The 18260-nt window shown below is 38.5% G+C and overlaps 1 protein-coding gene across 1 annotated transcript; it reads left to right on the top strand.

Moving 5' to 3' along the window:
* Positions 1 to 10548: 10548 nt before the first annotated feature.
* Positions 10549 to 16005, top strand: KCNJ8 (potassium inwardly rectifying channel subfamily J member 8). Its single transcript, XM_047064835.1, has 2 exons — positions 10549 to 10922; positions 15105 to 16005. The coding sequence occupies exons 1-2, from the start codon at positions 10549 to 10551 to the stop codon at positions 16003 to 16005; spliced, it is 1275 nt and encodes a 424-aa protein (XP_046920791.1).
* The last annotated feature ends 2255 nt before the right edge of the window (positions 16006 to 18260 follow it).

Genomic DNA, 18260 nt, shown 5'->3' with positions numbered 1-18260 from the left:
GGTCTATCACATATTGGATGTGTGGCCTTGGATTAATCATTTTAAGCCTGAGTTTCCAAGTATTCATTCACAAAAAAACAAAACAAAACAAAACAAAAACAAAAACAAAAACACAAAAAAGCATGATAACTGCTCTGTCGGCTTCATCAAGTTTTTGTGAATCTCTGATTAAATGGTGGTAAAAGGATTTTATGATTTGAAAAGCACATTCTGATATGATATTAGTCTTGAAAATCCACTACATATACCATATCTTAATAGTATGATTTGGGATTATTTTTGAAGTCACAAAATGAGCTTTTTCCCTCTTAAAAAATTGATATGCTTCCAACTTTACAATGGTGAGATGATATAGTCAAGCTGAGATATTATATAAAAATGGCTCTAGAATATTGATAGCCATGGGGTTCTGGAAAGAGCAAATGCAAAATCAGTCTGTTGGGGTATAACCTAGATCTCCTGGAAATGAAAAACAAACAATAAAATTAATTCACACTCAAAATTAAAACCACATGAGAAAATGAACCACCATGAGGAGAAGCAAGAGACACAACAAATAGAAATATTAGCACAAGAACTAGAAATACTTTTTAAACTATTTTTTTTAATTTATTTCTTTCGAGAGAGAGCACAAGCAGGGGAAGAGCAGAGAGAATCCCAAGCAGGCTTCACACCTTCAGTGCAGAGTCTGATGCAGGGCTTCAACCAACAAACCGTGAGATCATGACCTGAGCCGAAATCAAGAGTCAGATGCTTAACTAACTGAGCCACCCAGGGGCCCTAAGAACTAAAAATATTAAAACAATCTATAAGAGATTTAACAATATGTATGTTTGCCAATGAGGATGTGAAAAGGTACTCAACATCATTCTTCATCAGGAATGCAAATAAAGACAGCTAAAACTACAAAGACTAGCAATAAAAAGACTAAAACTACAAACCGTAGCAGGTGTTGGTGAAGTTACAACTTTCCTACACCGCTTAAGGAAGTATAAATGGCACAACTTGTATGGAAAATGGGCTTTTTCTACTAAGGCTAAATATGTGCCTATACCAGGACTTACAGTTCCACTCCTGGGCATATATCCAAGAGAAATCAGTGCTTATGTCTACAAAAAGACTTGTACAGAAACATTCATAGCAACTTTATTCATAATAGTAAAAAAAAAAACCAAAACCCAAAACAAAACAAAACAAAAAAACAAAAAAAAAACAAAAAATTTATTTATGGGTAAATAAATGGTGGTTTAGTAGCACTTTGAAATACATGTAAAACAACACAGCCAAATCTCACACAAAATTAAGTAAAGGAAGGCAGGTACTGAAGAGTACCTACTCTATGAGTCCACATATACAAAGCTCAACAGCAAACAAAACAAACTAATGATGAAATAAGTCATAATAGTGCTAGCTCTGGTAGGGAGCAATGACAATCTGGAAAGGAGCAGCAGGACATCTTCTAGAGTGATAGGTATATTTTATGTCTTGATCTGTGATCCATGCAGTGGTTAAATGGTGGTATGCACAGGTTTTTAAAAGGTGAGAGAAAGTAGATTAATTTAGAATAGCCAAATAGAACTAGCAAAGAAAAAAGAGCCATTAAAATTAAAAACTCAGGGTGCCTGGGTGGCTCAGTCGGTTAAGTGTCTGACTTTGGCTCAGGTCATGATCTCACAGTTCATGAGTTTGAGCCCCACGCTGGGCTCTGTGCTGACAGCTTAGAGCCTGGAGCCTGCTTCGGATTCTGTGTGTCCCTCTCTCTCTGCCCCTCCCCCGCTCACGCTCTCTTTCTGTCTCTCAAAAATGAATAAACTTTAAATAAATTTTTTAATAAAATTGAATTAAATTAAAAACTCAATGGACAAATTAAATAGTAATTAAGCTTAGATGATGAGGGACTTTTTTTCCATTGGACACAGATCTAGAAGGTACCCAGAATGCAGCACAGAACAAGCAGATAAAAAATATGAAGCATAATAAGAAAATATGGAGAACGTATTAGAAGTTCTGAAACAGGTGTCTCAGAGGGGAAACAAACAAACAAAGAATGAAGAGAATTTAAAGAGCCAAGAACTATTCCTAAAAAAAATCAGACTCAGATGACTTCAAAATTATTGCACTTTCAAGGAGGAACTAATCCCTATTCTATTTAAACTATTCTGATCCAGAGAGAAGGAAAATGCATCAGTTAATTTTACAAAGGCTCATAACATTCATCCAAAACCAGGCAGAGAGAACACAAAGAGAATAATACAGACCAGTCTCACTTATAAATATTTATGCAAAAATCCTAAATAAGTATATGCAATTCAGCATTATATTAAAATAATAATTCATCATGACCATGTGCAGTTTATCTCAGGAATGTAAAAATAATTCAACATTTTTTAATCTAGTGACTTAATTTGCCAAGTTAATTGGCCAAGGAAGAAACAAACAAAAAAAAATAACTTTGACATTTGCAAAAAGGCATTTTATGTAATTCACCAGCCATTATTAATTTTTAAAAACCTAGAAAAGTAGAAAGAACACCTATCTACCTTGAAATGATAACTATGTAAATTACATATTCTGGAAGCATTGTCTCAAAATCACTAAGGAGAAGACCGTGCCTGTTACCACCATTATTACCCACTATTGATCCAAAAATATTAACAAATGCAGGTTAAGAAAATATTAAAATAGTTATAGTGATAAGTTAATTAAATACTAATTAAGGAAGCTGTTTCAAAGTTATGATTTTTTTAGAACACATTACATTTTAAGTATATTGGTGTGTGCTAAATCCCTTACATCCTCACCTAATTTCAGCTCTACAACTCTGAGAGGCAGACGTTAGTGTCTCCATTTTACAGAAGAGGAAATGAGGTTCAGAGTGATAGAGTATGTTGCTCAAAGCCACCAACTAAGGAAGAGGCAAAACTGACAACGGATCCCACATCTTTCTGACTCTAAAACTATGTGAACTTAAACAAAAGGTTACAGTATATTTCATGCATCTTCCCCAGTTCTCCACTTTTTTAAAAAAAAAGATTGACCCAGAGGCGCCTTGGTGGCTCAGTTAAGCATCTGACTCTTGATTTCAACTGGGGTCACGTTCTCACGGTTCATGGGTTCAAGCCTCACATCAGGCTCTGCACTGACAGTGCAGGGCCTGCTTGGGATTCTCTCTCTCCCCCTCTCTCTCTCTTCCCCTCCCTTCCTCATGCTCTCTCTCTCAAAAATAGATAAACATTAAAAATTTATTAAAAAAAAAAGATTTACCCAACTGCATAATAAATTTCTGTAGGTTTACAGAAAGATTATATCATTACCCCATTTATTTTATTTTTATTTTTTTAAGCTTACTTATTCATTTTGAAAGAGAGACAGACAAAGCTAACATAGGAGGGGCAGAAAGAGAGGGAGAGACAGAGAATCTCAAACAGGGTCTGTGCTGTCAGCACAGAGCCAGATGCGGGGTTCAAACCCACAAACCATGAGATCATGACCTGAGCTGAAACCAAGAGTCAGACACTTAACCGACTGACCCAGGCACCCCTTACCCCATTTATTCTAACAATAAATGAGGTAACTTGGCATTTTAAATTAGTAACAAATACCAACTATTTAATTCTGATATGAACCTGTTTAGAAAAATGACTTTGTGAAAGCTTTTCTGGCACAGATAATTTTTACCTAAAGGAAAATCCAGATCATTTAGTAGCAGGGAAAAAAATCATGGCAAATAATCGTGGAGTCTAAATATCATTTTAAAACTTTCAACTTCTATAATCCCTTCTGCAACTGGCATTTATGAAAGGTGGCAATAAGGAGTCACCCTACTGAGAGTTCTGGAAAATGTCAGCTTTCCCTTTCCAAGCACCATATGAGTCACTGATTTTTCAAAACATTGTGACGTGAAAGCTTAGCAACAGATCAGGACATTGTTGGGAATTGCTCTTTCCCTAAGAGCTTCAGAGAAGCCTGCAAAGAGTTCCTATAGCAAGACAGATCCCAGGCTCATGCAAACTTGTCTTTCTTGGCACAAGAATATCAAAGCATAATTTCAAGGCCACTATTCTTCATCTTCTCTTGGAAAAGACCCTACCCGTTTTATTTAGTACTAGCATTTTGTGCCCTACCAGCAGAAAATAATTACCACAGGTACTCTCCACTTGACTGAAGGAACCATTTTTCTCTTGGAAACACTATTATAGTAAAGCAGACATGTTGATTTCCTGGGTCCTTATTTTATTAGTGTCTTGGCTGGCTTCTTTTCAGTTCCTGGTGTCTTGATTAAATTCAAGAGTTGAGGAGACACTATTGCAAGTGTTGGTTAGTGAACACTCCGAAGGTCAGTGAGTTCTCAAAAATAATACTCAAGTCTATAAAATGACATGGGTCATGTCTTTTTTTCTCAGTCTTAGGTTAGGGAAGATAGTTAACTAGTAGTTAACTATTAGGAATCTGTGGGTCTATACCTTCCCCCCTTCCCACCTCCACACCCAGCTCTGAGATCTTTCGACCATCACCAAACAAAAATCAGCATTGCTACATTAATAAGAACTGACATTTAATATGTACTTTTAACAGGCTAGTCACTATCTGAGTGCTTGATATGGATTGTGTCATCTTGCCCTCATAACAATTCTGTGAGCTTCTTATACCTGAGTGGGCAAGAGAATCTCCAGGGGAACCTTTAAATAGGCTCTATTTCATTAGAGTATTTAAGCATTCTCATTAAAGATATTTTCATGTGGGGGCCTAAGATTTTATATCTTATTCTATTCTTGCTCAATAAAAGCCTAGAGGGGCATAAAATAATGTTACCAGGTATTTCTCATGTAGCTGGATGATGGAATAACAACCATCCCTTTGAGATACTGTCCAGTGAGAAAAGCACAGGATTTGGGTTCAGATGTTTTGAGTTTGTTGCAGCTTTTCATCTACTAGGTATTTGATATGGGGTAAGTTATTTAGCCATACTTTAATAGAGTCGTGTGTGAAAGGAAGAAAACAACCCAGCATAGCTGTATAAAGGATTAGGTCAATGTTTTTCAGAGCCTAGTATATGCAGATTCTCTATTCTTTGGGTAAATGGAGGGGTGGATAGATAAGTGAATATTCTTGCCACTTTCCCCCCACTTGTCTGTTTTTCCTCTTCTCCTTTCTATATTTGATCTTGTTCCTGTTCTTTGAATATACCAAACCATTTCCTTTATACTTGCTCTTGAGCTGCCTGAAGCACTCTTTCCCCCTGTTGATCAGCTGGCTAATCCTTCCTTCAAATTCCTCCTTCTTAAAGTGGCTTCTTCTGAGCCATATGTAAAATTGTCCATTCCTGGCTCCAGTTACTTTCAATACTTTTCTGTTTTATTCTCCTTATAAATTTTGACACCATTGATAACTACACAATGTATTACTCAGTTACTTGTTTGCTAACAGCTTCCTCCCCAAGAACGCCTTGGCACAGAGGCTTTGTTTCGTTCACCTATATGTGTACTAAAAGGTAGTGATTACTACGAATGCCTCCCTTCCTGACTTGTGGATCCACACCTTGAGCTGCCATAAGTTTGAGGAGCTGAGCATGCAAGCTGGGTGGATTGTTTTTCATGAATGGTGCTGATGGATATCCTTGAAGAAATGGGGTGACCTAATTTCAAGGACAGGGAGACTTTTTTGTACATAAATCGATACACATCTCAAAAAGAAATGGTCTCTAAACTCATTGGAACAGATAAGTAAGAAGAGTTATACTGTCATTGCCATTTCATGATAACTCAAAAAAAGTGAGTTTATAACATGCTGTTTTGATTACTAGTTTATGTAAGAGTTTTATTAAGCTGATTCCCAAGCAATGTGTTCCAAAGTGGTTTATATGAGGACACTAATAAGGCAGCATACCAAGCAAATAGACCAACTGTTACTTGGGCTGCTAACATGAATCCTTTCCATTGTCATGTTGAAGACTCTCCAAATTCTTACGTCTAATATGGCTCAGGAAATCCAAGAGTTTGATATTCACAAGTCTAGTCAAAGGCAAGCACATTAAATGCAAGGACTTCACCCTTTATCTAGAGAGTACTTTCAAGGATTTCACTGATTTATATTTGATAATCAAAGCCATAGACAACTGGGAAAAGCATCAGCCTAATACTTTCTCTACTTGTTTGAAGGCACCTGACAAACTTTGTTTTCAGAAAAATTAGGAATTGCAGAAACTTCTTTATTCAAAATAAAATGCTCATAGGGTCTAAAAGGAACCTAACAGATGTTTACTTAAAAGTGAACAGATATCCTTGAATTGCTTCCCAGTCACATAAATTCCTCTGGTATGCAACATGAGCAGATTCTAACAGAATTTTTAACATCTTAAAGTCAAGAAAATCACAAGATTTTAAAAGTTAGCTCTGTTCTAAACTTATTACTGGTCTCCTCAAGAGTGGAGCACAAATTAGTCTTCACTAATCAAAGAACAAATAGGAAAATTATTGAAGAGTAAAGAAAACACGTGTAACTATTAGTGGATGACAGCAAAATAATGATTAAACAAGTAGACCAATAAAATAAGCCTTAAGTAGTAAATGTGTTCTTAAAACATTGATTTCTTTAACAAGCTTCTCAAAGGTAAATTTAAATGTTCACTATTTGGGCCATAATATGAGAATAGGAAGATCAAAAAGGAGAGAAACTAGATATTGATCAATAATAAATACAGCTGACTCTTGAACAACTTAGGGGTTAGAAGTGCCGGCCCCATGTACAGTTGAAAATTCACATATAACTTCTGACACCCCCAAAAACTTTACTAATCACTTACTTTGACTAGAAGCCTCACCGATAACAAACAGCGTGTATTTTGTATATTATATGCATTATATACTGTATTCTTACAATAACGTAAACGAGAAAATAAATTGTTATTAAGAAAATAATAATAATGTTATTAAGAAAAATACATTTACAGTACTGTATTGTATTTATTGGGAAAAAACTGCCTAGAAGTGGACCTGTGTGGTTCAAATCCATGCAGTTCAAGTGTCAATTGTATTTTTCTGTCACCACAGTAAATATCACAGTCAGCTCTGACTTTTTCCTCTCCCACTACTGATTCTATGTAACATTCTTTTTGTATATATTTGCTTAGCAGCCCCAGACTGCAATTCCTTTTTTAATTAATATAATAGTTTCCAGTATCTCCCTCTGCCAATCACAGAGTTTTGGAGCCCAAGGGACTCTACTCAGAAATGCACCTCCCAAAGCCATCATAGCCCCTGCTTCCTGATCAACCCTACTAAATCAGACTCTTACTGTGTTTTTTCTAATCAAAATCTTTCCATGGCTTACCCTTATGCATTGAAAACTGCCCAGACTCCTTTGTTGAGCATTTAAGGCCATCAATGCATTTATTTTCAAGTCCCCAATACGGTTTTCAGCCTTACCTTTTCCACAAATTGATTCCAAAGTATTTTGTTAGCACCTCTGTCATTTGAGCTGTGGTAAGCTAGAGGCTTAGTTAGGACCCAGAGGTAGGGACCCAGGACTCCCAGCCCTGCCCTCTAGTAACTCTCATTTCATGGGGGGGTGAGTGGCATGGAGACAAGTACACGAATAACCCATGTGTTGAGAAGAGTGGTGACCACGGCTGCCCAGGCAACACTGAACGCCAAGTGTCTAATCCTGCCATCTTGTTGACCTTGCTTCATCTATGGTAATTCATTTAGTTTCTGTTACTAAATCATAGCCCACCCCTGCCAGTACTTCATAATTTTGTTCATGATGTTTCCTCTCTGTGGAATGTCTTATCTTTGCCTTTCTGCATACCCCAAATATACATTGTCTAAAGACTGGATCAGACGTCAATTCATCCATGAAGCTTTCCTTATTGTCTTTGTCTTACTATCTCTCATTTGAATTCCTATAGCAATTTGGTTGTATTTCTTTTTCTCATTTGGTTCACATCCTTGCTTGTATTGGAATTTATTATCAAACTCCCATTTCTATCACTACAACCATTTGCCTCTTCAGACAGCAACTATGATTGTGTGTGTGTATATATATATATACATATATATATATATATCTACAAAAAACAAAAAATCTTTACAAAATAGGTGTTCAATGAATATTCCCTGAGCTAAAATCATAATAGGGAAAAAGTTGTACACCAAACTCAATTGTAAAATAGAACAATGAGGGGATTAACTATACAAATAGATCCCCACACACTTGTAGTAAATCTATGACATAAATTACTGGAAAAATTAACATCAGTAGAGAGGAGAGCTACCACTAACAGACCAGCATCCCCAGGCTGAAAGGCACTAAGATCTATCCACAATGGGAAAAAGTTCTTCACTGCCATTATTAAACACTAATTTTAGGTCTTTTGGAAATTAAGTGAACATACTGTTTATTCTCCATACACTTTCTGTCCTGAGTCTTGGAAAATACGTAAAATTTCCAAGAATTAAAGTTTCCATTAACACAAGTGCCAAATCAGGAGGCCTGATCTATGGGACAAAGCACATTTGTCTTTGCTGGCTCCTATTCAAAAAGCTATAGAAAGATATTCACTGTATAATCTTTCTTGTGCGCAATTGCTCTGTTTTATCTTTCAGACCATCTAGACAAGATAGAGAAGCTGCAACATTTCAGAAAGCAACCAATTACTGAAAAATGGCCATTTGAGTTCTAAGTGTTGACAGCGATTTTTTGTTGGGGGTAAACTTTCTCACTGGAAGGGACCCCAAATGTTTTTTTGTTTTTGTTTTCGTAGGTTGGGGGGTGGGGGCGGGTGTCTTAGTGTGCCTGTGTGCACGTGCGCGTTTAATTTCCTGAGAACTAGCTTTGGCTGGTGAAGAAACCGTTTACTGGGTTTCAGAACATGTTCCACCTGTATCATCCCCACTAGTTCGAAACTTAATGTATATAAATATGTGTGCACACAGCGTGAACACCTCGGAAAACTGTTTTCTGATTTCTATACCTGGTTTTATTCAATCTTAAATAGCCCGGTTATCTACCAGATTACAAAATAAAAAATAAATTCTCCTTACGTCAGTGAACTTGGACTCAGCAAGTTCTCCCTCCTGAGCAGGGAGCCTTTTAAAGACTTGCGTGTCAAACTGGAGGCCCGGGGGGTCGCCGCTACTGGAAGAGAACTGGCCCTACAGGTCCCGCCCTCCCTACCCCCCTCCCGGTTGCCCCTCCCCTGGCCAGCTCCCTACCTCCGCGGGTTGCGCCTTCCCCCACTCCCCTCCCTTCTCTATCTCGCCAACTCCGGCGGCCTCATAGATCTGGCGCGCGTCAAAGCCTGAACCCGGAGGCTGATTTGTAGAGCATCACCCCCAAGGTTCTCTTCCCCCAGCCCCTCCTCCTTGCACTGCAACGGCCAGGGGAGTAGCGCTGAACCGGGGGAGGGGAAGATCTACACCCATCCCCCTTCCTCTAGCCTTCCCGCGTTCAGACTCAATTGCACCTTTTATTATTTTAACTCTTCTCCTTAGGACACGCGGTCCCGGATTTGTCCCTCCGGCATTCGCGGTCCCTGCACCCGCGCGCCGGGATGGGAGAGCGAGGGACCTGCCCGCGGTCGGCCGGCCTGTGTAGGGAGGTGCAGCTGCCGCACCCGCTGCCCAGAGTCTGTAAGTTTCAACGCTCCTCCCGGGGAGGGGAGGGGGAGGCTGCTCGCACCCCCGCAAATGATTTAAAATGCCAAACACAGCAGAAGTTTTACAGTATTAGAGGGACTTTTCGGGGCACACTCTTCTAACTCTATCTTGCAATCCGCAGGTTATTGTCCGGGTTTTTCCTGCGGCTTGTATGTTTGTTTGAAGCCTTCGCTGTAAAGTTTTCAATTTACAATATTATGAATTCCAATGGGACTTTTTTCTCTTTTTTTAATGCAGTTCATACTTCTTTAAAATTTAAAATACTTCTTCATCGTTTTCAAGTTACATAGCACATCGCTTATTATTATTTTGTCAAATTTCACTCAACATGTTATTTATACTGCGCAAGAGGCCACGGCCTTTTCTCTGCCTACTTCTAAAAATAACGGAGGAAGAATTTCCTCTCTGTACTTTTCATATTGCTATATCGTCTAAATAATAAGTGGATCGTAATACCCAGCTGGTTTTAATTTCCACCATAGACGCCGCGTGTTTGTATCTTTGCACTAATCTACAGACGCGGTTAATCTCGGAATTATCATTGAGCCTGCTGTTTACAGGACGGCTCCTGGTTTTGTTTCACTAAGGCTCTGCCCGTGTTCATAACGATACGGAAAATTGAAACACTTCCGATTCGTACCAAATAATTTCTCCGCGACTCCAGAACTCAAGCGCAAAAACTAGAATCGTGTTGGGATTCATAAAATCATACCTTAGCTTTGCAGGTCACCTGGAACGTATACACATATCCCTGAATGCAAGAACTGAAGAGGTGAGAAAATGGGGGAGGGGGGAGTTTTAAAATCGTCGTTTGCCTTATGCAGGAGGACGTCCCGAGGGAAGAGGAGTCAGGTCAGAGACAGGTGAATAAGCTGGCTATGGTGACAGGACGATGTTGGCCAGAAAGAGCATCATCCCCGAGGAGTATGTGCTGGCGCGCATCGCCGCGGAGAATCTGCGCAAGCCGCGCGTCCGAGACCGCCTCCCCAAAGCCCGCTTCATCGCCAAGAGCGGGGCATGCAACCTGGCGCACAAGAACATCCGCGAGCAAGGGCGATTCCTTCAGGACATCTTCACTACCTTGGTGGACCTGAAATGGCGCCACACGCTGGTCATCTTTACCATGTCGTTCCTCTGCAGTTGGCTGCTCTTCGCCATCATGTGGTGGCTCGTGGCCTTTGCCCATGGGGACATCTACGCTTACATGGAGAAAAGCGGAATGGAGAAAAGTGGTTTGGAGTCCACTGTTTGTGTGACTAACGTCAGGTAAGAATGCAGTGGGATGAGGCAGGGATTGAAAACGGTGTGGGAAAAAATAGGACACTGCCCTTGCTCTCCTCTTACAGTTATTTTTGTGGAAAGTGAAATAAAGCATTCCTTTAGTACCTTCGGGCACAAAGAAGTAAAAAAAAAAAACAAAAACAAAAAAAAACAAAAAAAAACTAATCTGACACATTAAAATCGTTTTAAAGGAAGCTTTATGGATGAGGAGTCTCTGCAAACGTGGAGCTTCAATCCCTCTGGCTAGCTTTAAAAATACTGCACTGGTTATTATAAAAATGGTTATGATTCAGAGGATTCCAGAATGCCTCACTCAGAAAAAGCACATATTTAGTTTTCAGTATGAAAAAGCTGCTGGCCATAGTTCTAGTGTCCACGGGTAAATATCTCTGAACAACAAAAAATATTGTGTCAATGCTAGCAATATTGTTCCAATATTTCTCTTGCCCATGACATTTCCAGTAATCATGAGGGAAATGGGAAAACACTGGCGGAGAGGTGTCCTAGGTTAAAAATCCACTAAAATTGAAATAAGTAGCTACAAGCCCTTCTTTATCAAGAGTATCTTATATAATAGCTGGTTGCTAGCATTGGTTATGCTAAGATGCAGAACTAGAAAAAAATTAACTTTTAATGGAAATTGATACAAGTTTTTCATGGAAGGGATTATACAGAAGTACCTTAATGTTGTGATTTTCTTTACAAGTTTTAATAGAGTAAAAACAAGACCGTCCTCAGACTGCCTAGCTTTTGCTTCTTTCTCTTGTAAGTGTTTCAATGGTAAGTAAAGTGAATTTGATTTCACTTGGCCTAAGAACATATTTTCACATGGCCTAAGAACATTTAGATGGGGTGATCTGTCCTTTAATTTTTGTTGGAAGGTGCAAAGAGATCATGTATATCAATTGCAAAAATAGTCACTCTGAAGCGAAACAATGGCAATAATACTGGAAACTTTGCCAGGACATTTTCTGAGTAATATTACAAATTTGCGTAGTGTACAAAGCAAAGCAACTTGAACAAGCACCATTCTGCCAGGCAGCTGTAAAGAATGAGACCTTTACTGACCCTGAAATCTTCTGAACTTAGCATACCATTGCCAGAAGCGGAAATCCAGACTTTGAACTTGTCCTTGTCCGTCCTTCCATTTCCTAAGTAATTTCAATGCCCGCGTATCAGGAAGAGATGCAACATTTGTGTGCAGAGATCACACATCACAGATTTCAGCTCAGATTTTGAGAAGAGAAAAATATACTGAATTGATCCATTGCCTTTATCATCAAGTAGATATTATTGTGTCTTGAACTTTTCACAAACTTTTCTCTGAAAGAAAATATAGATGAAAAATGTTGGTGATCATCAGCGTACCGGATATAAAAGAAACAAAACATTGTGTTTAACAGGTATTTGTAGGCCAAGTATCATTTTCTATAATATTTCTCTTTAAGAAATTTATGGACACTGATAGTGGTGAACCAATTTCATATCAAGATAAATTTTTAACAAACGTGCAGTAGATACTCATAAAAAGAGATTAAAAAACAATAAACCTCAAAAATAAATGGCAGACTTTATTTACAAAACAAATATTTTGGCTTTTCCTGTGAAAAAGAAGTCATGAAGCAGTTTATTAGAGATATAGCATTGGGGCGCCTGGGTGGGTCAGTTGGTTGAGCGCCCGACTTCGGCTCAGGTCAATAATCTAGCGGTTTGTGAGTTTGAGCCCCGCGTCTGGCTCTGTGCTAGCAGCTCAGAGCCTGGAGCCTGCTTCGGATTCTGTGTCTCCCCCTCTCTCTGCCCCTCCCATGCTCATGCTCTATCTTTGCCTCTTAATAATAAATAAATGTTAAAAAAAATTTAGAAAGATATAGCATCAAAACTAACATCCTTTTGATGATTTTTTAAAAAGAACTTTATAGAGTGCACTGGTTGCTAAAAGCTGTTTTACTGCTAGCTTTTATTTTTCACAAGATGTGTTCTGAAGCATTTTCATTACCCTGATGTATTCCTGCTGGTATGAATATTCCATTTACTGTGAGAAATGACGTCTCAAATACAGTGAGACAAAGTTGATCTCCTCAGCATGACAATTTTTGATTTTTAGTTTTGCTTCTTACCTAAAAAAATAACTTGAAATCTTTTAAGGTTAAAATCTTACTAATTTTATTTTTAACGTTTTCCTACTGTTTATACTTCATCTCAACATTTAGTTTAATCATAACCAACCGCACATAATAAAAATTTTTTCACCAAAAATATAGAACCAGAAAATCTCCATTCTCTCCCAAAGGGGATTAAAAGATGTCTGATAATATTTCTTATTCTTTACATTTCCTTACCTTTCGTAAGTTAAATGTCCCACCATGTCATCAAAATTAGAAACAACTTAGAGTGATGGTTACTCACCAGTATGTCCAAATAACATTCTACCATTCTCATTTTAGGATGGCTCACTTTCTCTTTCATGTGGATGACTTTCCAACATGAGTCAGAAAATAAACCAACATGTTTTCTTTCATTCAGCCTAACTCCCTCTGTACCAGAACAAATGAACAACTGAACACTTTCATCTTCTGAAGGTGTTTAGCATGACAGGTGTCCATAAAAGGCTGGGTCTTGTACCACGTAATATTTAGAATTAAATTCTTTCATAAAATAAACAATACATAAAATACAGCATATGAATAATCTCCCAAGCCATTAAAATGAAACGTGGGAATATTCACCGTCAGTCTGCTCCATGAAGTACATATACATTATTAGAAATCAGTGCTGTATCCAAGTTCCTCCCCTGGGGTCCATTCTTAATCTTTACGAGTTTTTGTATCATACAACACATCTTCTGTGTAGCTAGTGCACTGAGCAATTATTGTGGTTTCCATGAATCTTTTTAGCAGCAAAAGGGGTAAAAGGGCAATTTTTCACGTTCCACTGGAAAGCTAATCAACAGCATCATATATGCTTACCCCTCATGGTGTTGCACCAAAGGGCAGTGTGTATACTCAGTATTCAAATGTTTAAGCATTTTGCCCACTCATTGTGCATGGCATTTATAGATAGATAATACTCTGGCAGATAGCCTACGCATGGTTAATCTATAAAATTAGAGGACTTTGGAATTGGCATTGGGGGCAAACATAGGACTAACCTTGTTTATGTAAAGAAGCCATGGAAATATAGGTTATGTGGGTAAGTGAATAAATTAACCTTAAGAATAACCAAATGTGGTGTATCTTAACCAGGGGAACAAATCAGACTTACCTGAGAGCTTTTTGTAAGTTTTGCCCAGTCAACTTTGAACTTACCAAATCAGCGTTTGCACTAGATATGGAAGAGAGGTACAATTTGAAAAAACTTCCCAAGAAAATACTGACACTTGTCCACTCTTTCCTTTTGCTTCTTTCAAAAGATCACTAAGCTAGAAATGACAGAATTCAAGTTCTCATTAATTATGTGATCTTGACATAGCCACTTACAAATCTCTTTCTCAAATTTTTCCTTTAATGGCTTCAGTATTCACTAGAATTAGAGAACAAAATGGGACAATCAATTTAAAAAAAGTTTTCTTTCTGAATGGCAAAACATTCTTTTTTTATTAAAAATACTAATATTTTTGAGTCATGTGTTTTGTACCACCTTTAAGCACCATGCTTTGTCTGTATAAGGTATACAATAAATGTTAGCCAATGAATATGATTTTAAGGGTTGTAAATAATAAAATGTTCATTTATTACTCAATACCTTCCCATATGACTCAAGTCACTTAAACACAGATATGCAATAAATAATAAACAGAAAGTTTCACCAAGTAAACTATGCCTTTGTGAAAGTATTTCACAAAGTAAAATATGCCTGTAGATACAAATATGTATTTATTATTTTAACTTATTCTTTTAATGCTTTCATATAAGTAGGCCCATCATTATGTGATGTAGAAAATAACAGAATTGTATCCCAGAAGTCTGAAAGTGGAGGCATTATGATGAGAGAGGGGGAGAGAGAAAGTGCTTGTGTTTAGAATCAGACATTTGACAAGTTAAGTTGCCAGGTGTTTCCAAAATATTGAATAGCTTTTGGAGGAAGAAAATGGAAAATTCAGCTTAGCATGTTATTTCATTATTCAAAATTTGATCTGATGGCACCGTTTTCTGATATCACTCCTTACAGGTCTTTCACCTCTGCTTTCCTCTTCTCCATTGAAGTTCAAGTGACAATTGGATTTGGAGGGAGAATGATGACAGAGGAATGTCCCCTGGCCATCACAGTTTTGATTCTTCAGAACATTGTGGGTTTGATAATCAACGCAGTCATGTTGGGTTGCATTTTCATGAAAACAGCTCAGGCTCACAGAAGGGCGGAAACTTTGATTTTCAGCCGCCATGCTGTGATTGCCGTTAGAAATGGCAAGCTGTGCTTCATGTTCCGAGTGGGTGACCTAAGGAAAAGTATGATCATTAGTGCCTCAGTGCGCATCCAAGTGGTCAAGAAAACAACCACACCTGAAGGGGAGGTGGTGCCTATTCACCAGCTGGACATTCCTGTTGATAACCCAATTGAGAGCAATAACATTTTTCTGGTAGCCCCTTTGATCATCTGCCATGTGATTGACAAGCGCAGCCCCTTGTATGATATCTCAGCAACTGACCTTGCCAACCAAGACCTAGAGGTCATAGTGATTCTCGAAGGAGTGGTCGAGACTACTGGCATTACCACACAAGCAAGAACCTCCTATATCGCCGAGGAGATACAATGGGGCCATCGCTTTGTGTCCATTGTTACTGAGGAGGAAGGAGTGTATTCTGTGGATTACTCCAAATTTGGCAACACTGTTAAAGTAGCTGCTCCAAGGTGCAGTGCCCGAGAGCTGGATGAGAAGCCTTCCATCCTTATTCAGACTCTCCAAAAGAGTGAACTATCCCATCAAAATTCTCTGAGGAAGCGCAATTCCATGAGAAGAAACAATTCTATGAGGAGAAACAACTCTATCCGAAGGAACAACTCATCCCTCATTGTGCCAAAGGTGCAATTTATGACTCCTGAAGGAAATCAAAACACATCGGAATCATGACAGCAAGACAACCTCAAGAAAGTCTTTTATCAAGTTTTGATAGTTTGTGCAAAGCACTGTCAGACTATTCCAGAATGGAAACACAGTAATTTGTCCTTCTATATCTTCATGCACTAGATGATACTCATATTCAAGCAACAGCACTTTCTGTGTCAATAAACAGTAACACACAAGGTGGAGGATTCATGGCTGACACTTGTTTCATACATGCAGTATTTGCAGTTATATTATGTATAGGAAACAGTATGTTCTCATTTTTCTCCATTTGAAACCCAAGAATTGCATAATAGACCTTGAATATAAAAGTTGGCCAAGGAATGATTTGTTCAAAATGCTTAGAGGTTAAAACTACTAAAAGAGGTTAAAACAGATTTCTCTGTTTCTGTTGGTCACTCTGGAAATGCAAATAGGATGAAGGGCAGAAACCCAAAATTTTGTTGTTAACACCTTTTGTATATCAACCAGTATGTTATGTTGCCTTCTTTTTGTTTTTTTTTCCCAGATACTGTACCTGGTGAGAGGCCTGAGGCAAAACCTGCTGGTCTCTAGTTGCTTCTAAACAGGTTCTGTTCAGTCACTTCTTCACAATGACCTTTGCAGGTTTCCTCATCCTCCTGATGGCAGCCTATTGGTGGAACTGGGCAAGGAGCTTTAGAGAAAAGTAAGAGCATTCCTGTCTCATTTAGGACTGGATTGCCAAAAGTGACAGTTACTTTTTTGGCTTCTCACTTCTTACAAGCCCCCATAGGGAAATACTGTATTGAATATTTTATTAAAATATTTTCTTTGTATTCACTGTAGTTTTGTGATTTCTCTTTCACAATATTATCCCTAGTCAAAGCTCAAGGGGGAAAAAAAAAGCATTTTTAGAGGCATGTGAAAGAGATATACAGTGATAATACCTCTCAGATCTTCTTGCCTTTGCAATTGGTTATTCCAGGGGCACTACATCTTTTTCTTTCATTTTGGTTTTATTTCCTTCCAAGATTTGAGATGTTTTCTTAGCTCTTCTTTCTGAGCCTGATGTATCATGGAAATCTTACAACCTTTTTTCTTTGAATCTCCAACCTTCCGTCTTAAAACTATACTTCCTTCCTGAATTCAGGCCTACCATACATAAGTTTAGCTTTATTTCACCTGCTAAAGTGACATTTTCTATCAAAGTTTGAGTTAATCATCCTGAGCTCCTGTTTCTTCAAGGAAGGGATGAGGGCACAAAGACAAGCACTTAGTTGAGAGGCTCTGGGTTTGCTCTGTTTCACATCAGAAACATCAGAAAGCTGAGCTCTTGTACAGCCTTTTACCCAGATTTGGAGATTTTATTTTACTTCATTTATGAACATTTGAAATAGGCAGATAATCACAAATATATTAAAATCCTAAATTAAACAAAAAAATCATGATTCTAATCGATGAATGGAAATTGTTTGTTGAGCTACTGAGTTAATCATTTCTGAACAGTCCTAACCACTCCTTTGAACTCCAGACTCATGTAGCAAGCAGGTACTTGAAGCTGCACCTGGTTACCCCATATGCATTTAAAGCGTGCCTAAAACCAAACACTCCATTTTCACTAACAAAACCTACCCCCTATCCCCACTCTTTCTTCCAATCAGGCCAAAACCTGGGAATCATACTTGACACCTCTCTTTCACACCTCACATGCCATGCATTAGCAAAACCTGTTAGGTCTGCGGTGGAAATACATGCAGAGTATGACCGATTCTCTCTACCTCTCCCTCCATAGTTCAAGCTGGGTGCTCATTACCCAGAATATATAGATGCAGCTCTACCAATTGTTAGAATATTAAACCATTTTTGGAAAAGGATGCCAAAGAAAAAAATAGATCTTAATAAGACTTCACCCAACGGAGGTTTCAGAGGTTGATATCAGACTTCGTAGCAGTTCTGGCACAGGTGCAGGTACCCCACTCTCACCCCGGGGCAGCTGAGCAGACCCAGAAAGGCAGCTGCCACACCAACAGTAAGACTGTGTATAATGCCTGCCTGCTGCCCCATAACAAGCCAATGTTAGCCGAGGTGACACAGGCTACAGGGTAGGTAGTGTTGGGTACAGTCAGTGGGACTGAAATGCAGGATTTTTGAGTCCAAGTGATACAGAATTCCCTGGCACTGGGGCAAATTTAGCTATGGAGCGTGAGCAATTCCTCCATCCCCCTTCCAGCTGCAACAAAATACTAAATACCAAACACCTAACGACCATCAGTTCAATGGGGAAGTCAATCAAGAAGTTC

Source organism: Lynx rufus, unplaced genomic scaffold (assembly GCF_022079265.1).
Source record: "Lynx rufus isolate CCGP_SWC_20201006 ecotype Redwood Valley unplaced genomic scaffold, mLynRuf1.p SCAF_7, whole genome shotgun sequence".
NCBI classification, from domain to species: domain Eukaryota; kingdom Metazoa; phylum Chordata; class Mammalia; order Carnivora; family Felidae; genus Lynx; species Lynx rufus.
This window is presented reverse-complemented; position numbering and strand designations above follow the sequence as displayed.